This window comes from Ylistrum balloti, unplaced genomic scaffold (assembly GCF_031769215.1).
Source record: "Ylistrum balloti isolate Yb309-2 unplaced genomic scaffold, AGI_CSIRO_Ybal_v1 Utg370200, whole genome shotgun sequence".
NCBI lineage: Eukaryota > Metazoa > Mollusca > Bivalvia > Pectinida > Pectinidae > Ylistrum > Ylistrum balloti.
Window position 1 is genome coordinate 59,043 of NW_026782175.1, and position 24,242 is coordinate 83,284.

At 35.7% G+C, this 24,242-nt stretch overlaps 1 protein-coding gene across 1 annotated transcript in view; it reads right to left on the reverse strand.

The window, feature by feature from the left end:
• LOC132551478 (uncharacterized) overlaps positions 1–24,242 on the reverse strand; it is a 71,519-nt gene that overhangs the window by 32,185 nt on the left and 15,092 nt on the right. The window contains exon 4 of the mRNA XM_060215623.1: positions 6,617–6,813. Coding sequence (XP_060071606.1) covers positions 6,617–6,813 — 197 coding nt within the window. The remainder of the gene's footprint in view (positions 1–6,616; positions 6,814–24,242) is intronic.

Below are 24,242 nucleotides of genomic sequence, written 5' to 3' on the forward strand. Positions count from 1 at the left end.
GATTGTCTGTACCACTATATATCAACAGAGATCAAGTGAGTTCTGGTTTACCATCGAGATTGTCTGTACCACTATATATCAACAGAGACCAAGTGAGTTCTGGTTTACCATAAAAAATGAAGCACAAAATATTAGCTGAAATACTATGTATTATGCTCCAAGCCAGGATATCTCCTGAGCCAAGTCTCGAAATGATGATGACAATATCGTAACGACAAATTCTGTTTCTACGAAGTTTACCCATCAGTTTAGGAACCTTGCTTAATGAAGCAAAAACACAGGTTGATAAGTTCATACTAAGTACAATACTATGTAACTGTATAAAACACCTGTTACTTATATATCTATATAGACACAGTGATTAATCACAGGACCTGTTTATCTAAACTGATTACCTGTGTATTCAGGGAACAAACACTGACATCAGCTAATCTTATACCATAGGTGTCAATTTCTGTCCTCAGGGCTAAAGCATGTGTCCATCTTCTGGTGGTCATAACACCTATTAGTCAGTGTACGTGACAGCCAACCCAATCAAACGTTCAAACTGACCACTGGCTATCCAAGCATTTACCTGATTAACATTCTCCTACTTATATAAAATTATCACGACATGGAACAATATTTTCCAGGTCACAAAGCTCAGCAAGAAGAATGTAATTTATGTTACCTATCTACTTATTGTGTGTTTATTGTGAGTTAAGGCTATATGCTACCTTATACATTATATATGCGATTCATGTTAGATTGAAGGATATATACAACCTTACACAATATCCCTATGATTTGTGTTAGAGTTAAGGATATATGCTACCTTACACATTATACATGGAATTTGTGTTAGTGTTAAGAATATATACTACCTTAAATTCTATACCTGTGAATTATGCCTGATCCTAGCTCTAGATTCAGTCATACCTACAGTGTCTCATCCAAGCTCTAGATTCAGTCATACCTACTGTGTCACATCCTAGTTCTAGATTCAGTCATACCTACTGTCTCATCCTAGCTCTAGATTCAGTCATACCTACTGTCTCATCCTAGCTCTAGATTCAGTCATACTTACTGTCTCATCCTAGTTCTAGATTCAGTCATACCTACAGTGTCACATCCTAGCTCTAGATTCAGTCATACCTACAGTGTCACATCCTAGCTCTAGATTCAGTCATACCTATAGTGTCACATCCTAGCTCTAGATTCAGTCATACATACTGTGTCTCATCCTAGCTCTAGATTCAGTCATACCTACAGTGTCACATCCTAGCTCTAGATTCAGTCATACCTATAGTGTCACATCCTAGCTCTAGATTCAGTCATACCTACAGTGTCTCATCCTAGCTCTAGATTCAGTCATACCTATAGTGTCACATCCTAGCTCTAGATTCAGTCATACCTACAGTGTCTCATCCTAGCTCTAGATTCAGTCATAGCTACAGTGTCACATCCTAGCTCTAGATTCAGTCATACTTACTGTCTCGTCCTAGCTCTAGATTCAGTCATACCTACTGTCTCATCCTAGCTCTTGATTCAGTCATACACACTGTCTCATCCTAGCTCTAGATTCAGTCCTACCTACTGTGTCACATCCTAGCGCTAGATTCAGTCATACCTATTGTCTCATCCTAGCTCTAGATTCAGTCATACACACTGTCTCATCCTAGCTCTAGATTCAGTCATACCTACAGTGTCTCATCCAAGCTCTAGATTCAGTCATACCTACTGTCCCATCCTAGCTCTAGATTCAGTCATACACATTGTCTCATCCTAGCTCTAGATTCAGTCATACCTACTGTGTCACATCCTAGCGCTAGATTCAGTCATACCTATTGTCTCGTCCTAGCGCTAGATTCAGTCCTACCTACTGTTTACAATGTAGAATTTAACTATTATAAGTATAGGCCTACATGAGTCACTAATCCAATAGAATTATCACCAGGCTCTCTAAGATACCAAATAATGAATTACAGATTTATAATTTGACACCTTACATAAATATCCTCTGGTGTATTATCAGCGACAGCTGGATGAAATATTCACTGAAGGAAAGATTTTTTGCCCTTAAAACTGACCAAAATCCATTAAAAGTATCCTGGATCAATATGTCAACCAAAAAATGGTTCAAATTAAGTGGAAACATCTGTTAATTGATTAATAATTAATGCTTTCAGGTGGTGGAGATAGGGGTGTCACTTAAACACTTCAATGCTACCTTGTTCTTTCTGACATCTTAACATACAGTTTCAATTTTTCAGCCAAAACCAAATTAGACTGTATTGACCATGCATCATCAAAGCGAGCTCACCTACAGCAAAAATACATTACTTACAATACAAAAGAACTTTAAATCATCAATTCCATTTGCAAGTCATTAAGATACCATTTAAAGTATTCTGAAGTCATGCTTATTTCATTAACCAACCATACACCTAAACCAGTACTTTGATAGGTGATGATGAGATGGTGTAGAAGGAATTTCAGATGAATGATGAAAAGAGATCTATATATTATGTATATTTCACCTTATAATTATCCTGACCGCATTCAAGATAAATCGGTATGATTACCCCACATTTGATTTCACAAGGTGAGAATGTCTCAGCATAAGCTAGGTAATTCAATCAGCCAGGTGTCCCGAGACCGTAATGGAGGATGATGAACTGGTGAAATTGATATGGTAGGATTGTGGAGTGATGATGAGCCGCTATCAACGATATACATCCCTGAGGCAATGGTATACCAGGACACCAGTCCACCGAAAAAATGTGACTTGTTGATAAAGTATTTTAGTGGCCTTGACAATCAAAAGTGATTCTATTTATAACAGTACAAATATATCTGGGGTACCTGTACATACCTGTATAGTGTGAACAGTAAATACCTGTGTAGTGTTCCCTGTACATACCTGTGTAGTGTTACCTGTACACACCTGTGTAGTGTTCCCTGTACAGACCTGTGTAGTGTTACCTGTACATACCTGTGTAGTGTTACCTGTACATACCTGTATAGTGTGAACAGTAAATACCTGTGTAGTGTTCCCTGTACATACCTGTGTAGTGTTACCTGTACACACCTGTGTAGTGTTCCCTGTACATACCTGTGTAGTGTTACCTGTACATACCTCTGTAGTGTTACCTATACATACCTGTGTAGTGTTACGTGTACATACCTGTGTAGTGTTACCTGTACACACCTGTGTAGTGTTACCTGTACATACCTGTGTAGTGTTACCTGTACAAATCTGTGCAGTGTTACCTGTACATACCTTTGTAGTGTTACCTGTTACCTGTGTAGTGTTACCTGTACATACCTGTGTATTGTTACCTGTACATACCTGTGTAGTGTTACCTGTACATACCTGTGTAGTGTTACGTGTACATACCTGTGTAGTGTTACCTGTACACACCTGTGTAGTGTTACCTGTTCACACCTGTGTAGTGTTACCTGTTACCTGTGTAGTGTTACCTGTACACACCTGTGTAGTGTTACCTGTACATACCTGTGTAGTGTTACCTGTACGCACCTGTGTAGTTTTACCTGTTTACCTTTTTTATTTGTGTAGTGTTACCTGTTCACCTTTGTAGTGTTACCTTTACACCTGTGTAGTGTTACCTGTACACACCTGTGTAGTGTTACCTGTACATACCTGTGTAGTGTTACCTATACATACCTGTGTAGTGTTACCTGTTACATACCTTTGTAGTGTTACCTGTATACACCTGTGTTGTGTTACCTGTACACACCTGTGTAGTGTTACCTATACATACCTGTGTAGTGTTACCTGTACATACCTGTGTAGTGTTACCTGTAGTGTTACATACCTGTAGTGTACCTGTACATACCTGTGTAGTGTTACTGTAAATACCTGTGTAGTGTTACCTGTACACACCTGTGTAGTGTTACCTGTACAGTGTTACCTGTGTAGTGTTACCTGTTACATACCTGTGTAGTGTACATACCTGTGTAGTGTTACCTGTACACACCTGTGTAGTGTTACCTGTACATACCTGTGTAGTGTTACCTGTACATACCTGTGTAGTGTTACCTGTACACACCTGTGTAGTGTTACCTGTACATACCTGTGTAGTGTTACCTGTACATACCTGTGTAGTGTTACGTGTACATACCTGTGTAGTGTTGTGTTACCTGTGTAGTGTTACCTGTACACACCTGTGTAGTGTTACCTTACCTGTACATACCTGTGTAGTGTTACCTGTACATACCTGTGTAGTGTTACCTGTACATACCTGTGTAGTGTTACCTGTTACCTGTGTAGTGTTACCTGTTCACACCTGTGTAGTGTTACCTGTTACCTGTGTAGTGTTACCTGTACACACCTGTGTAGTGTTACCTGTACATACCTGTGTAGTGTTACCAGTACATACCTGTGTAGTGTTACGTGTACATACCTGTGTAGTGTTACCTGTACACACCTGTGTAGTGTTACCTGTTCACACCTGTGTAGTGTTACCTGTGTTGTGTTACCTGTACACACCTGTGTAGTGTTACCTGTACATAACTGTGTAGTGTTACCTGTACATACCTCTGTAGTGTTACCTGTTCACACCTGTGTAGTGTTACCTATTCATATTTGTGTAGTGTTACCTGTTCACCTTTGTAGTGTTACCTGTATACACCTGTGTTGTGTTACCTGTACACACCTGTGTAGTGTTACCTGTACATACCTGTGTAGTGTTACCTGTACATACCTGTGTAGTGTTACCTGTACATACCTGTGTAGTGTTACCTTACATACCTGTGTAGTGTTACCTGTTACCTGTGGACTGTACACCTATGTAGTGTTACCATGTACATACCTGTATAGTGTACCTTACCTTTAGTGTTACCTGTTCACACCTGTGTAGTGTTACCTGTTACCTGTGTAGTGTTACCTGTACACACCTGTGTAGTGTTACCTGTACATACCTGTGTAGTGTTACCTGTACATGCCTGTGTAGTGTTACCTTACATACCTGTGTAGTGTTACCTGTACGCACCTATGTAGTTTTACCTGTTTACCTTTTTAGTGTTACCTGTACACAGCTGTGTAGTGTTACATGTTCATACCTGTGTAGTGTTACCTATTCATATTTGTGTAGTGTTACCTGTTCACCTTTGTAGTGTTACCTGTATACACCTGTGTTGTGTTACCTGTACACACCTGTGTAGTGTTACCTGTACATACCTGTGTAGTGTTACCTGTACGCACCTGTGTAGTTTTACCTGTTTACCTTTTTAGTGTTACCTGTACACAGCTGTGTAGTGTTACATGTTCATACCTGTGTAGTGTTACCTATTCATATTTGTGTAGTGTTACCTGTACACACCTGTGTAGTGTTCCCTGTACAGACCTGTGTAGTGTTACCTGTACATACCTGTGTAGTGTTACCTGTACATACCTATGTATTGTTACCTGTACATACCTGTGTATTGTTACCTGTTCACACCTGTGTAGTGTTACCTGTACATATCTGTGTAGTGTTACCTGTTAACACCTGTGTAGTGTTACCTGTTCACACCTGTGTAGTGTTACCTGTACATACCTGTGTATTGTTACCTGTACATACCTGTGTAGTGTTACCTGTACACACCTGTGAGGTGTTTCCTGTACACACCTGTGTAGTGTTACCTGTTCATACCTGTGTAGTGTTACCTGTTACCTGTGTATTGTTACCTGTACATACCTGTGTAGTGTTACCTGTTCACACCTGTGTAGTGTTACCTGTACATACTTGTGTAGTGTTGCCTGTACATACCTGTGTAGTGTTACCTGTACATACCTGTGTAGTGTTATCTGTACATACCTATGTATTGTTACCTGTACATACCTGTGTAGTGTTACCTGTACATACCTGTGTAGTGTTCCCTGTACATACCTGTGTAGTGTTACCTGTTCACACCTGTGTAGTGCTACATATACCTACCTGTGCAGTGTTACATCAACATACCTATATTTAGCACATACATATTACTGGTATGATATAGGTAACTCTATGCTTACCTCATTAACAAACAATTCTTATAATACCTGTTAAAATATCAGTAATCTCATTGTCTCTTTATGTACTTTGATAATTACTGCTCACATTTTAAATACTAAAAATCAATAATGTTTTAAAGTTACCCAGACGTAAAATTTGTCTAAGGTGTGTTTGTTGAATGTACTTATTGTGTTAGTAGGAAGCAGTACCTAGACATGTTATATGAGGGTAACACCTGTCCTGTCGTGACACCAGACAGCTATCTAGATTACATAGCTAACAGCTGAACACCTATACACCATAGAAAACAGCTATATAATAAAAGCCAAATAACACAGACCAGGTTATGGGTATATATGTTTTTATACAGAAACGTCCTATAAAAAAAATGCCACCTTATTCCTTTTGTGTCAATTTGGTGAAGGAAGGATGATACTCAATAGCATCAGATTCAAATGATTCATCAAAAATGTGTCATATCATATACCTACGCTATAAACGATACAGGTAAAAAAAATTACTGTCAATTTCTATAAAAGAAAATGTTAAAAAATTATGAAATAAACATTTAAATGTCAACACAGTGATTTAGAAATATAAAAAGTAATATATGAAATTGACAAATTCAGGATTCATACCAAAAAATTCATCCCAGTGCATAGACAAGCGGACAAGGGTGGGGTCTGAAGAATCACTGGGGGTGGAGCAACCCCTGGCTCCACCCCCCTCCCCCCTCACATGTGTACGGAGCAGGGGTTTGTCTCCTTCCCCTGAATCCTCCAAGGGGCAGTCAGCCCTACCCAGGTTCCAAAGATCCTCCCGATATTCCTCGAGTCTGGATTTATAATCCGGACAAATTCTTACACCTTTTTTCATTTGTCTTTTGTTTCACTTCTTTTCCAACTATTAAACTTTCCTGAAATCTTCCTGAATTCTCACCAACATTTCTGCTCTAAGCACACTTCTATATGTCATTATATCCCAGAGGTAGCAGACGACACCAGACCTCCATGATATCACAGTGTAACAACAGTCCAATATACATATCCAGGAATCCTACACATTAAGAATATTTTTTCCTTTACCACAGAAGATCAAATATTTAGATTTAGCCTGGTGCTACATATTCCTGGGGATCCCAGAGTATCAGAGTATCGTGCCACACCAGCGCTGGGTATACGACTGAGGTTTATTGTGCCGTGCTAGTGTGTTATGAATGAAACACCAGTACACCTATAGGCAGATAGCAGGCCACAGACAGACGATTACCCTCACCACTGTCACAAGCCCCTTCCCCTAACAACTGTGCCCCTTCATTGTTATTTCTTTCTCCATCAAATTCCACATATGTATCATTCAAATGAAACAATTTAACTGACTGATTTTGAAATCTTTATTCAAATATTCAAATTTTTTTTTAACTGAAGATGAGTTTGAATTTCTTTGATCTCTTTCATACACTACTATCAACTTTTGATCTAGATCTAAAGACGCTGATTAGAAGTTCAAATTTTTTTATAAAGTTATCAAAATAAAATGGATATCTGACAAACTAAGAATGGCACAAGCCAAAAGGTAAATCACCGGGGATGACTCAACCCAGCCGAGATAAAATGTATTTAGTCGGAGATATTACCTACATTTACATACATACCAACCTAATTCTAATAATAGCTCTGTCATAAGGATTCTAATTATAAAAGGCAGGCCTTCATTTCCAACAAATGTTTATCTAATTTTTCAAGTTAATACTGTACAATATTAGTCAGTATTGTGTAGGAGTTTTCTGGAATTAAAAATCAGGTACTCCAAATTCTAATAAAGACTGTATATCATGTTGATATCTATATTTCTTTTCCAGTAATTATGTACACAATACACTACACAACAAAATAAATCAATGTTTACTAAATCTAAAGCTGTAAGCTACTTTAGAGTTCATACAAATATTTTTTTGTCCTTTTTATTTTTTTTCTATTTAGCATCTAATAATTCCATAATTAATAAAGATTATAGTTTCAATATTTGTAACCTTCTATTTAAAACTATGAGATTTATTTACTACTGCAGGAAGATTTTATAGCATGAAACTCTTCATCAAAGGTTGTGCATATCAAATTATTAAATGTATCTTACATCCTTAAAAACAATTTTTACTATGATATTTTTAGAACTGAAACCTAATATGAAAATGACAGAAATAAAGGTTTTGATTACACTAAATGTCGTACCTAAAACTCTTCTGAACATTTTCAGTGTGTGGTTTCACTACAGAGAGATTGTAGTAGCAGGTACAGTTGTAAGCTATAAATATCCCTAACAATAACTAACAATTTTCTGTTTGGTATTTTTTGGAATCAGTAAGGTACACACTGTTATAGGTCCAGTAGGCCTACTCCATCTTCAGTCTGCCCCACATCGTAGTAATGAAACACACACCTCTCTGTTTTGCTTACTAAGTGCAGCAATATTTTTCTTGACTTGCAAGTAAAACTTTGCTGTGTGTACAGTTAACACATAGACCAGTGCCAGTCTTTAAGTTATGTTCTTTATAATTAGTTCTTTATTTTGTCCAGGTATTAGTCATATCCCTTTGTCTAATTCTCACACCCAATGCTTTTTTTCCTCGTACACACTCAGAGCATCATCCTACTGTCTATTCTGTTGGAATTGTGGACATGCTTCTGGTAGCTATTACAGAAAAATCAAAATAGATAGGATGAAAACAGCACTTTTAAGATATTTTATTCATCAAAATGTTTGTAGCACAATGTTAACTACAACAATTCTCTCAAATCGTCACTTCTCTAAAAGAAATAATGAAAAATTACGAGAGAATCTTTAAAAAGGAAGGCCCACATAATTCCTGAAATGCTTTGTTTTAGAATGTGGACGCTTCAAGCTGAGATAGAACTGAATTATCTTTTAATACTTAGTGTTCCTCAAACATGTTGGTTGTATAATATATAAAATTTGAAAATAAAGTAAATTTCAAGATTTGAATAACATCATTACCTGCAATCAGAGAGAACACCAAATTATCATGTAATACTTCATATTCCTCAAACACGTTGGTTGTATAATATATCAAATTTGAAAATGAAATAAATCTCACATTTTGAATAACAACATTAATCCAAAAATTACTTTTTAAAGCAGATTGTAAACACATAAGATATGTAAGAAAAAATAAGATGTGAAACAGACGTACACAGTTCTTATCACCATAATCTTACCATTCCGATTTATTTTATTTGGTACCAATCCGACTGAACAGCATGTTTTAGAATATAGATGATAAAAATTGTAAAATGCCTTTATTTTTCATGATCTTCTCCCTGACACACAATATATGTTTGTAAATATTACTGATTTTAACGGTAGTGAACCAACACTTCATGCCTGAACAGATACCTATTTGTTCCAAAGTCTTGATTCTGTAATTTTAAGAAAATAAAAACCTATTTGTCTTTAAAACAACACCATAAGCTTTCTATACCCTCTTAAGTTTCTCACTTTCTTGCAAATATACCCCATCAACATTGTGCAATAATCTCTATTTAAATAGAAAGTCCACCAAGATTGTTTTATATAACACTTCAAGCCACTCAAGGTGTCAAAGTGTTTTAGTGAATGAACTATTGGCATCAATTGTACGTGAAATATGACGTAACGTTTGTTATTTTACAACCTTTAGAAGCATATAACTGTCCAGCTTTTCGAATGAGTTGTATATTTGTACTCTCAGTAAATTGTTACAAATTACACGATGTTTAGCCAAAGGCAAACACCAATGATTTTAACATAGGAGATAAATACTGTAAAGTATCCGACCTAAATACCTGCCTTGTCCAGCCTAATGTGTAGTGACCACGTCCAGGTAATTAAACCAAGGGTCACATCAAGGCTCTAGGCCTTAACATTGTTAAACCAATTATGCATGGAGACAAAGTGACCCTCCATTTTGTCCAACGAGGATGGGGTGTAATTATGCGCCTGTAAACTCTCTAGGAAGCAGTAAGGATTCAGACAATCACATCCACATATCTGATGATGATACACAAAAGTTTTCACTGTGTATACATAACAATTTCAAAAACCATTTAAAATTCAATTTCTAAGAAATTCACACATTGAAAAATAGTATAAACAATTTTAAAGAAGGAAAAGTTTTCATCGAGAAAGTAGTCAGCTGTTTTTGCTGTTTCTACACCCTGGCTTGTAGATGTCAGTGCTGATCAGTGCCATTAAACATTCAGGTTGTCTTGAAAATATGTGTCACATTGAAGATTTGATAATGGACTCATCCAACCTGACGTTATCATTGTATCGTTTCAATTATCTTGTTTACAACAATTCAATGTTATTCTGAATTCAATGTAAACATTGGTATTGTTTCCATGTAAACCTATACGTAAAGTCCGTACTTCGTTATTTAAACCGTAGATGTCCTACTGCTTCAAAAATAATAAGATGACAGTTACTTTATTCCAAAAATTTATATTAGAGTCTTGACAAAAGGTTTAGTTTAAAAACGTATCCAAACTACACCGGTTCAGTTCACTTAGAAATGTATACAGCCAAGTTTAAAAAATTGTCTGGTTTACACAACTGGTCAGATAATACAAGTTTGGTTTACACAGAAATATAGTCATAATGAGTCTGGACAAATGTCTGCTTTACACAAAGTCAGACTACACAGGTCCCATTCGTATACAGTCTAGGCAGAGGTCGGTTTGTACAGGTATTCAGAAAACACAGGTTTCTGATGACTGTGATCAGTACATAACAACTTTCAACTGACAAATTGATAACAATCAAATAAGTCAAGTTTGACAGTAAAAGTTTTGTTAACTTTCAAAGGCTGACTGCAGCTAATTTTGTATCAAATATAATATTTACTTTAAATGAACAATATATGACAATGAACTGTCTGCAAACATAATATACCTCCTTACCAGACTTAATTTTACACCTGACTTATAAACACCTAAATCATGTCTAATTTGTACATATAATTATGCATGCCTGGCAGGTAAATCAGAGATACAAATCTACCTGTACGACAACAGGATGGGTGTGTATTCCGACAATGATTCACCCTGTTATGTGACACTGGGGTCACTAGGTGCACACATGACCAGAATCGGACTGTCTCTCTGTGGAACTGTGTATAACGATGACCGGTGTCATCGACTGATGGTATGCGAACTCTCATGTTCCTTAAAATGCATGTCTAGTCAAATGTCTATTGAAAATTATCATCACAATGAACACACTCCATACAAACTTCATTCCTTCTCATTCTCCAATTTATCTATCAACAATGGCGTACGACAAGGAGAATAGAGTGGTCAAGGCCTAAACATTATCAAAGCATTCTCAACAACAATATCCATCTCCGAAGACTCATTATCAAAACCAGATTCAAGTTACAATTGACCTCAAAGGACAAAGAAAAATAAACTGATTGAAATGTCTTTTGAAGTAGATGTATTGTTAAAATATTTTTTATTAAAAATGTGTGATAAAAAACATGATTTTCCATTCAAATAAAGTTTTTGAAAATTTTAGTTCAAGGGAATTCTTAAATGCTCAAATCAAAGAATTGCATATGTGTTTCTATTGTAAGTTTTAGAATATTTTTAATTTTGATAAGTTTTAAATTTGTCAGAAATAAAATCAGACGCCTGATATTGCTGTTACAAATGAAGCTTCATTCAAACTGGCTTTAAGTTTGGAAAAACTAAATACTTTAGTGTGGGCGAAAACAGAAATATGTTACATACAAATATTATTTCAGGAATAGTTACACAGACAAGTGTCATGTTGAACACATGAGGGTTACATGAAATGCGACCAAAGGTCAGAGGTCACTGCCAGACGTTGCACAACACAAATATTTGGGGAAATTGTACAAGATATTAACTGGAAGGTACATTAAATGTGACAACAAGATTTTCTGCAATGCAGGGTAAGTCACTAGAAGGAGATATACGATCTTCTTTGTTGGTTGGCTGTCTGGGTCATGTGACTTCTCAAAGCATTGTCAGCTTAAAAAGGTTTAAACTCAAATATCTTACATTATGAAAGAATGAAATGGCAGGATTTATTAAGAATCTTAAAAAGGAAATTTTTTCTTTCAATTTTATTCAATTTATCGACTATAAGAAAACTTCAACAAAGCTAAGTCTTTGTTACTTGAGCCTACTGTCCTCAAAACAATTTCCAAATTTTTATTGAAAAACTGAATAAAAAAGATTTTTTTTAAATCTCTAAAACTTTCTGAAAATCAATTTGTTAATTACTTCTGAGCACTTATAATTTTTAAAAAATTAGATATGAATGTGTTAAGTTCAAATTAAGTTGCCCAGATGTGAAAACTCCCAAGTCTATGTTGTACTATCAAAAGCATTGTTAGCTTACCTGGTAATCTAATTAACATCTACATCAAGTATATTTTAAAAATATTATAATATTTAAAATAATTTCCTACATTGAATTTTTTTTTAAAAATCCATAGTTATGACAGAAAACATCAATAAATGCATGAATATAAAATGTTTCTTTCTCTAATATTTGAATCAGATCAATACTTATGCCTTGTGAAGTTAATAAAATTAACACAGACTCGAAAGTTGAGTAAAAAATAAGAAGTCCTAGCAACAACATTTTTAATATTTCATTTTATCTGATCACGTCATTCCACTTTGAATTTGAATTTAATGTGAAATTAACAAAGATGATAAAATTTCAAAAACCTCCGATCAAAACTTTGATATTAGAATAATCTCCAAACCGACCACTTCCAGGTGTACAATGTGGTGTACAAAACAGATGTTCTGACTTCAAACCTGCATTATCCACAAAGACCAGTCCTACCTGTATTTTATTATCAGCGTCACTAATAAAACCTGGCATGTTACCTGAAGCATGATGTATTATACATGTTTAAAATTCTATCGCGTTACATAAGAGCCATACATCTGTGTGATACTTCCCTTTGTGCTATTCAAAAATTTATTTTGCATGGACAGTTAATTTTTTTTCTTTTTTCCTTTCTTTATAGTTTTGTAACAGAAAGGTACACAATGAAGCAGAGCTGTAATAATCTGCTGCCTGCTACATGCAAACTCTGCAGAATAATAAATATTAAAAAAAGGGTATAAAAGACTTGTTTAATTCACCTGTGATTTCACTAATAGATGGTAATTTTATCATGAAGAAAATAACTACCACTTCACCTTACAAAGTCTCCTCCAAATTCACATGAATAATTGATAAAACCTAATACATGTACTGCAATTATTTCAAAATTTTTATCATGACAAAGCTTCAAAAGATTAAAAGCCAAAATTTGACTAGAATTTAACAAAAAGATCTTGAAATCAAACTTTTGACATAATTTATGTATATTTCAATACAAGCTTTATACTTTCAGGAAAATTAAATGAAAATAAAAATTTTCATAACAAGTAGAGCTCTCTCCCTGTGATACTATGAATAGACAACTGACACACATGCAAAACACAATTTTTTACCCGACTTTTTATAAAATGAATGATAAATGAAGTATATTTAGAGAAAAAGAACTTGTAAACTGCATGCTTATCAATCCAGCTGCAATCTTAATGTATATGGACCAACAGATCAACAATTTGTCAGCTTAACCTATTGATACAATTCTTTCTTTTTCAAGGTGAATAAGAACATCAACCAGAAGATGTTAATATTAAAGGACAGGATACTGATCCATACACACATTTTGCTATAAAGTCAATTCCTTTTAGGAAACTTTCCAGATTCATGTATTTTCAATTGAATTTTGGCTTTAAATTAATAAGGCTTTGAATACTTGGACCCAGAACTATTTATATCAATAAATTCGAAATCATTCACCACAGGAAAAAATATCATTAGCCATCTGCTAAAAAAACCCTATGGTAAAAAATATTCTGATTCCAAAATAGATACCAGAGAACAGGGATTCTTTGATTTTGGTTTTCATACTCAAAGTGGAAAATCATGAAATCCACATACATAGTTGTACTATTGAGTACATGCTTACTGTCAAACCTGTAGGTGACCCAGAATCTCCAGGTTCCTTAAGATGTTTAGATTTCATAGCACTGAATGCAATCAAAATGAAATACAAAGTATTCAAAGAAAACAACAAAGTTGTGATGGACACATTAAACAGACAGATGTAGGCAGCAGAGATCTGCCCCAGATTTGGTCTTCTCTATAGATACCCAGGAATACTACTGCAACAACTGTATCATAATTTCCCCTGATCTCTCTGTACCAGCCATTCCTATTTATCACAGAGGCAAACTCTCAAAACCAGCTGGCCATACAGTAACTGTATAAACCATCTGGAGAATGGAAAAGATTAATGGGACTGTATTCTCTCTCAATCTTCTCTACCTTCCTCCATTCCTCCACCCACCTAAATGACAACTATATAATGTCTTATCAGAAATTTCATGAATAAAAACGTTTTTCTTTAATCAAAATAATGATGCATTGCAATTACAAACTTACTACTGTGTTTTATTTACAAAATGATAATCTATCAGGTGAATGCAGGGCCCCTAGATGTGTTTATCGTAAACGTTTTCTCTCAGACTAGTAAAGTGATAGAACAAGTCATCATTGATTCATGATAAAAAAAATCTTAGATTTTTAAATGAACAGAGAATTCATTTAAATAGGAGCGTGCCAACTAATATAGGACATGTTACAAGCTGTGTATAAATACAAAAAACACTTTAATTACATATTTCAGCTGAATATATTTAACTAAGTAGATCTTTTTATACAATATTCTCTTTCACTGAAAATCTTAAAATACTCCTGATATAATCAGAACTAAGTCACATGTGTTGCTTACTGCTTAATTTGATTGATATTAAAACTCTGCCTGATTGCAAAATAATCGCAATAATGTGTTTTTTTGGAAGTCAGGAGGAAAAAAATGAAAACAGGCACAGGGTTGGACAAACTTATAGACAAGATATGGACAGTTACTCTCTGAGCTGACAATGTGCCCTGTATAAACACAAGGGATCTCAATTTACAGGGTAGATGTATTAGGCATCTCAACACTACCTTTTCTGTTTTCTGAGTTATACCCCTTTTGGGAAAACCTAAACCTTTTGGAGAGTTATGTCCCTTTGAGAAAATTTAAATGTCTCGTTTTGTGAAATTCTATCACAAAGTTCGTCAGAATAATTTCCTTTAGTATTTCATACAATTCTCAGCAAACTTTACACAGACAATTTATTTTCCTTGTTACTATGCTGAAGTATATAAAGTTTGCAAAAAGTAATTCTTTCCTGACTAAACTAATTGATTTACTTACATAAAAGTTTACAATAGAAACATAGGGATTTAGTCGGTCAGACTCCAGATGGAACTATCATGTTTGAGGAAAGTCTACAACCTCACGCCAGGAAAAGAATACAACATTCATGTGTTGAACCGTTCATTTTAAGATGATAATAGCCTATTTATACTCGCTAAAAAATGTGACAGGAATTATGTCAAATTTTTAAATATATTTGACCTCTATGACCTTTAGAAAACAAGATGATATCATGAATATATCATTTGCTTCAGCAAAATAACATTTTATGTCTGAATATTCATGCTACAACTCAAATACTTGAAATATGACTTTCTGTCTCATGGTTCTAAAGAAGATGGAAATAAACTTTTGGTTGACACTGACATTTGGTTTCACACTGATATTTACTTGTTATTTTAGAGAGTTAGTTGTTGACCACACTAAAGCTTGTTTTCCTCTTTTAAGATCATGAAAATGTAAACCATTAAATTTGGTTCAGCTTCATGCTCCAGTTGTTTAAGTAGGCCATCTATATTACACTAATAACCAGCTGGAAGTCAATTCTTAACATACCAAACCACAATTTTGTACTTAAAACTGTTTATTTATACAAACTTTCATCAAAAACAGTCTTTCCAAGTTCATATGAGTGCTTGACTTTTTTCGGTTATTTACAAAACAGGATGAGTGGGCATAAAGCTTTTTATTTATTGTCGGGTAGATCAGTGCAATTTTACACAGTAGTGAATTTTCAACTTTGGAGGTTACTGTCAAGTTAAATTTTTTATTTATTTGTATCTTTCGCTAAGATGATCACCCTATCTACAGCCAGATCATTTTGAGATGGAGCCAACTTGCAGTAACTGGTGGCTACCTCTCTGAACAACATATGGGAGGCAACACGGTATTCACAGCAATTGAGGTAAAGGATTTTGCCCAAGGACACCACCACAGCACCATAGAATGGTCTGATTTTTCAGCTTCCTAAGAAACAAACCATCTTAAGCTGGGATCTGATACCTGAACCAAACATCTCAAGGTTGTCTCAAGCCACACTGAGTAGGGATTCCTCAACATATATCTCAAGGTTGTCTCAAGGTTATGTCAAATTATCCTATCACAATGTGTACTAATAAAAATTTCTATAATTTCTGTTTTATCAGGGCAATAAGCTGAGGCAATACCTCCCTAGTGATCATTAAAGATAGCTGGAATACTTAGTAAGACCCCTAGGAGTCCATTGTCTATAGGGAATATCAATATTTACACCAAGATGTAGGTGGGATTGGGATACTGTTAGTAAACAATGCCTGGGATCTAAAAACACAAGACAATCAGTTGTCTCACAGATCTTAAGGTCACCTCACAGAACTCAGGGTCACCTAACAGATCTTAGGGTCACCTCACAGATCTCAGAGGGTCACCTCACAGATCTCAGGGTCACCTCACAGATCTCAGGGTCACCTCACAGATCTTAGGGTCACCTCAACGACCTTAAGATCACCTCACAGATCTCTGAGTCACCTTACAGATCTCAGGGTCACCTCACAGATTTTAGGGTCACCTCACAGATCTTAGGGTCACCTCACAGATCTCAGGGTCACCTCACATATCTTAGGGTCACCTCAAAGATCTTAGGGTCACCTCAATGATCTTAAGGTCACCTCACAGATCTTAGGGTCACCTCACAGATCCTAGGGTCACCTCACAGATCTTAGGGTCACCTCAACGACCTTAAGATCACCTCACAGATCTTAGGGTCACCTAACAGATCTCAGGGTCATCTCACATATCTTAAGGTCACCTCACAGATCTTAGGGTCACCTCAAAGATCTCAGAGTCACCTCAACGACCTTAAGATCACCTCACAGATCTTAGGGTCACCTCAAGGACACAGGAGGATGGATGGTGTACTCTAAAGGGTTACACACTGTTATTGCTCCTTACCTAGATAACACGAAAGAGTGTGTAACACAGTAACCATAACAAAGTAAACATCGGGGATAAAACGTTAATAAAAACTTCAACTTTGTGATAAATTAAAATCTAAAAAAGGAATATTCTGAAGTGAATGCTATGACTCCATTACTGTCATTGTCCTTTTTATCACAAAGAGTTTAAACATTCGTTTTATCATGGTGACAATCTCAACAATGAGGGTACCAAGGGGGTAGATTTAGATAATAGGGGCACCCAGGGGGATAGTGTAGGTAACACTTATTGGGTGTATGTAGGGGATAGTCAAGATGTTGGGGGTTAGTGGGGGTATCCAGGGGGGTAGTTTAGGTAATGGGGTTAGTGGTAAAGTCAAGGGGGGATAGTCTTGGTAATGTGGTTTAGTGGTGAAGTCAAGGGGGGATAGTATAGGTAATGGGGGTTAGTGGGAGTATCAAGGGGGGATAGTCTTGGTAATGTGGTTTAGTGGTGAAGTCAAGGGGGAATAGTATAGGTAATGGGGGTTAGTGGGGGTATGAAGGGGGGAGAGTCTAGGTAATGGGAGGTTAGTGGTAAAGTCAAGGAGGGATAGTATAGGTAATGGGGGTTAGTGGGGGTATGAAGGGGGGAGAGTCTAGGTAATGGGGGGTTAGTGGTAAAGTCAAGGAGGGATAGTCTTGGTAATGGGGTTAGTGGTAAAGTCAAGAGGGGATAGTCTAGGTAATGGGGGTTAGTAGGGGTATCAAGGGGGGATAGTCTTGGTAATGGGGTTAGTGGTAAAGTCAAGAGGGGATAGTCTTGGTAAAGGGGTTAGTGGTAAAGTCAAGGGGGGATAGTCTATGTAATGGGGGTTAGTAGGGGTATCAAGGGGGGATAGTCTAGGTAATGGGGGTTAGTAGGGGTATCAAGGCGGGATAGTCTAGGTAATGGGAGTTAATGGGGGTATCAAGGGGGGATAGTCTTGGTAATGGGGTTAGTGGTGAAGTCAAGGGGGGATAGTCTAGGTAATGGGGGTTAGTAGGGTTATCAAGGGGGGATAGTCTAGGTAATTGGAATTAGTAGGGGTAACAAGGGGTGATAGTCTAGGTAATTGGGGTTAGTAGGGGTATCAAGGGGGGATAGTCTAGGTAATTGGAGTTAGTGGGGGTATCAAGGGGGAATAGTCTAGATAATTGCGGTTAGTAGGGGTATCAAGGGGGATAGTCTAGGTAATTGGAGTTAGTTGGGGTATCAAGGGGGGATAGTCTAGTTAACAAGGTGAGTAAAGTATATCGAGGGGAAGGGCGGTAGTCATGAAGGAAAGAAAAACAGGTGGAGGTTTTTGATAAGGAGAACAATTAGACCATTATTTGTGTTTGTTTTGTTTGTTTTTTTTCTCCCTAGTTCTCCAAGATAAAGGTACAATATCTGTTTATTTGTCTGATGGCATCTGTGCCTGGCTAGAAACAGACTCCCAAACATTCACTGAGTTAGCGACTTACTCCCAATTTGAAATGTCAGATAAAACCTCTATTTAATGTCTATTTAAACTGAAGAATTTTCTCTTATCAACTGAACCTCTGTAGACAAATATAAACACATATTGGCTAGGTCTGGTGTTATTAACAGGGCAGTTACTTAAAGGGAGACAACTCCTGCAGAACTATGGCTACATCTCAGCAAAGTACACCAAAGCTTGCAATTTTGCAATCAATTTCAATAAATAAGAAAATATTACACATTCATTGATATTAAATTTAATGAACTTAGTTATAAAGCTGTCTTAATTTATTTATATTATATGGTCAAAGATCAACACCAATATAATGCCCTCCAATAACTTTTTGTTTTTATTTCTGAAAAAATTTAGTTATTAACTGAAAGACTCTAGTGATTTTTGTGTATTTCACAACGGTTTCTTAGAACAAAATTGGCAGTTCCATCCCAAACCAAGCTACAAGACAATTAACGTATACTGGATTTATCATCTTGTCAACAGTGGAGATCATTTTGAGGCAAAGTATCTTTGTAGTAGCTGCTTTGGCTACCTCACTGAAGAACACATGGAAGGCCCATCCCATGCTATCCAGAGCAATTTGGGAAAAGTGTCTAACTCAAGGACACAAACACTACAGCATGGATGGTTCATGGTTTCAGGCTTTTAGGAACAGTCACGTCCTAGAATCACACTATAAACCCACAAATCATCCAATCAGATTACTTTGGTTTGACCTATACATCATGATTTACAGCCTTACAGTTTGTTAGAAGATGTAATAGCTAGGATAACATCTATGATGATTCATAATTAAGGTAGATAAAATCATAATTCTGTAGTTCTTAAACAGGCAAACTATAAAAAAAAATCAGTATACATCTCCTGGTTCATTAGAAGAAGTTGTCATTTGATACATTTTAGCCCTCTACTATTTTCAAATTACAATAAGTGCTTCTAAATCCTCATTTGAAATATGTTGAACGCAAAATATTAAGAAAAAAACAGAAATCTAGATAAGCCTGCCACACATTATGACCTTGCACATTTATTCTATAGTGCTGCAAACACAAACATAATATTATATTTTCCCAGTTCTATTTGTCCACACACCACACATCTTTGTGTAGACATACTCAATAATGAATACATGTCTAGCTATGTAGACACATGTCTATCTATAGTTCTAAGTGTCTATATACAAAAACTCAATGTATGTTTAGTCCATGACACCTGTCTATTCTAACTAACAGACACAACACACATCTTATCTGATACAAGCATACTCCAATAGACATACACACTCAATACATGTATTGTCCATTATGTTGATACAATATGTGTCTTGTCCAACATGTAGACACAATACATGTCTATTCTCAAATTAGACACATAACATATGTCTTGTCAAATATTTACAAACAATACATGTCTAGTCCAACATGAAGACACAATACATATCTTTCTCTAATTAGACACACAATTCATGTATTGTCCAATATTTTCATAATGCTAGACCCTATATGTACGTGTTAAGTGATAAATGTCTACACACAAACACATGTCTCTCTCTATAACAAGACATAAACATGCTGTACATGTAAACAGGCTATAAGACTTATAATGAGACTAGTGGACAGAGTTAATGGGTGGGGTGATGATAAGGCCTTTCCCGATAGTCTTCCAGGTCAACACTACACAATCACTATGCTACAGTTTGTCCTGGAGCAGACATCACTTGATAAAAATCTGTACATATAATCAACTTACTGTGGTAAAGAACCTCTCATCTCCACACAATGTTCCAATGGTCCGTATTGTCTCAAATTAATCATTGTTTTCAAAACAACTGGCATGATTCATGTTTCGCGTTAATCCATACATTCCATTTTCATAAAAAAACTTCTAAACTCAAGGTACATAACTCAACTTCAACTTCTTAAAAGATATTTTCACATTTCAAAATCCACGAATTCCAGATCCAGATTCAAAATTTACAATCCCATAAAGTTTTGAAATCTATGAGCATGTTTATATAATGTGTAAGCTGTAAGTGGCTTGTAAATACATTTCCCACACATGTACAGCTTCTTGCCCACAGCTTACAAGGTAGACTTGCAGTGACAGCTAACCTGCAATCAATACACAGGGGCCCATCTAGGTACCCTCTACACCAGCACAGGTGAACTTTAATTACAGGTGACGCTAGTGCGTTTAAATTCCATTAGGTATACAAACAAATGGTTCCAAATAGACATTTAAAACCAGAAAGATTTAAACGGTGAAAGGAAAGCATCGCAATATAATGATATGTACAGTACCATAAAACCGTAACAAACCTAGCTAGAGTAATAGTATTGACGGTCGGAGTACATTGTAATAAAGCTTTAAAGCAGACTGATTCTTGAGTGTACATAGAACATAGACCATGAAAAGTTTTATATCAAAGTTATCTTATTTCCTCAATCTTTGTATAAAGATTTATGTAAGTATTTTGGTGATCTTATTCTCAACATAAGTTTGCAGAAAAGTATCAACATTATTGATGTCTTGACAAACAGTGTCTTCTTTTATGAAAAATAGGAATTCCCGGCAGACACAGAATACCCCTTGGTACAATATTTTTGGTCAAAAGTGGAAATTTAGAACATTTCTTTTGCACTTCTATTTCATGAAGTAAAACTGGAAATCACTGCCTGTCAGAAAAAATTTGAATAAACTGTGACTCTTCTTTATTGGAGATACAATACTGAGTGATAGGACTTTTCCTTAATGTCAAAAAACCAAATGTTTATTTCAAAACTAGGAACTTAAATCCCGTCTTATCTTGATTCTGAGTCAGGTGATCACTTTATATTCTTAGTCATGTACATTTCGTATCTCATTCAAAATAAATTAAATTCAAATCATATTACGGAAAATCAATGATATTACAAGAAATGGAAATAGTTAAATTCCTATTTTTGTAAAACATGAATCAGGCCTCAAAATATGAATTATTATTTACCAGTATTTGCTCTAAGTGTTTTCAATGTTAACATACCTTTACAGCAATAAGCCTATGCTTGGTAATATGCCTTATCATATACACTAGTGTTCAGAGGTACTGTATCACCAACCAAAGCTTATTCATGGATTGTCCCATAATAAGTCCATCCTCTTTGAGTCATTGTCCTGTAATAAGCCCATCCTCTTTGAGTCATTGTCCTGTAATAAGCCCATCCTCTTTGAGACATTGTGCCGTAATAAACCCATCCTCTTTGAGACAGAGTAAATGAGTTAGCCCATGGACTTACTTGAGGATAATTACAGTAAGCGTGAAATGTCTTTAGCTTGTTAGAATCAAGCTGTCAAACTGCAAATCTGGCTCATAAATCATAAATGGTCACTTCACACCCGGGGAGGTGGAGGGAAGGAAGAGTGGTCAGGGTTAGAGTGGGGGTCTATGACAGAGTTCAATGGCAACAACAATTTAAGAAATTTGATGCCTTCTCTTGCCCCTCACATCTGATACTAACATTGATGATTTACAGATGGACAGGAAGACTTCTTTATCATGCCACATTTCTGAGATAGGTAAAAAGTGCTAATGTTGTTTGGTGGTGCAGTGGATAGCACATTTGTCTTTCACAGGGCAGTCAGTATTTGATTCCCAATAAGTCATGAATATGTATTAAATGGGTCAACAGCAATATCTTAACTGGTTCGACACCAATTTCTAACTGGGTCAATAGCAATATCTAACTGGGTCAAAACCAATTTCTAACTGGGTCAAAACCAATATCTAACTTGCTCAACACCAATATCTAACTGGGTAAACACCAATATCTAACTGGGTCAAAACCAATTTCTAACTGGGTCAACACTAATTTCATGTGAGGTATCTTTTAGTACTCCAGTTTTCTACTTTATATCACTTTAATACTGTCAACAGTAATTAATATTAGTCCATTAAACAAGTTACAAAATTTGTTTATATTTATTTTAGCACTTAGTTCTGGTAATGTTTGTAAATAATTAATGAAACTGGCATCCTTCCATGTATCAAAATCACTGAAATTAATTATATGTGATAAGCTGTTTAACAAGATGTTCATTCTTTTTATTCTAATAAGTTTCTCAAGCATTTAAATATTTCATCAATTTATTGTATCTTCTGTATCAGAGATATCTATTCTATTTTTGGTGATCATAAACCAATAAAACAGCATAATAAATCATTTTTTTTCCTTACTCATATCTGGACAAAATAAGAAATAAATAACAAAAACTTGGCACACAGTTGATGCCCATTCTTACCTTAAAGTCATTCGCAGCAAAATAAAATCTGAATGCATGACAGCTCAATCTACCAGGTGTGCACCCCCTGTTGGGCCTAGTGTTTCAGTGCTGTAGTACAAATCTTAGTCTATGTTTACTTGTCTCCAGTTACACCTGCACAGGTGTAAATCTACAGGAAAAAGTCTTACACTAAGTTTGGGGCACGTCTGTAGAGCAGGGACCCACAGTGACCAGGATGTCACGGTACTTGAATTACAGACACTAACTTTAGGCTTTGAGTGTAGAACAAAGAAAACGACTTGTAGATGTAATTTACCCTCGATATTGCCTGATAAAACCTATTGTTGTCATCTCCTGTCAAACATATTCTTTATGATTTGTTTTTTGTTAAAAAAGTGTTAAAGATCTGGACATGTAGCCCGAGACATATGTTTTTTTGTTTGTTTAATACAAAATTGAAAGATCAGCAAAATGTGGATCCTATTTAAAGAAACGTCTCAATTCTGTATGATTTACATGTGCATTGTACAAATAGATAGTTACCTGTTTTCATCATCTGAGACCATTTCTGGAATGCTGAAAAGGGGATCATTTTTGAGGGATTTTTTTTCAATGTTTTCAAGAACCAAATGAAATAAAAGAAAACAATAAAGATGAAAAAATGAAATTGCTAGAGAAAAGAAAAGTCCATTTCATTGGTTTGTTTCATTGACTTCTGTGAAAAACAAATATGTTTTTTCAAAGTTTTGGTAAAACTGCAGAAATTTGAAGTATTGACAAACACAAGCTTGGGAGTAGCCTTACTTGGAATACAAAAGAAAACCAAAGGCTATTGTGACTAGGCGTTACACTGGATAATTATTTTTATTGTCCTTTGGCCTCACCAAATCTTTGTTTATGGGAAAGTCCCAAGTCTGACTTTTGACCCCTGACTAAAAGTATAAAGGTAGATACCGTAAATATTCACGTATAGTGCGCACTCGCGTATAGTGCGCAGGTACTTTTTGGAGATCAGATTTAAAAAAAAAATCTACAGAAAAATTAATTGACTGGTCACTGCGACGAAACATTTGATGTGGTCTGATCCATTGATAATTAGGAAACCACAATGAGCGTGACCCTAACACATGTAATTACCTTAAGTAAACAAATTTACCCAGGTGACCTAACAAGCATGAAAGGCTTGGCTGATTGTATAATTAACGGTTAATGACAGTTAACACGT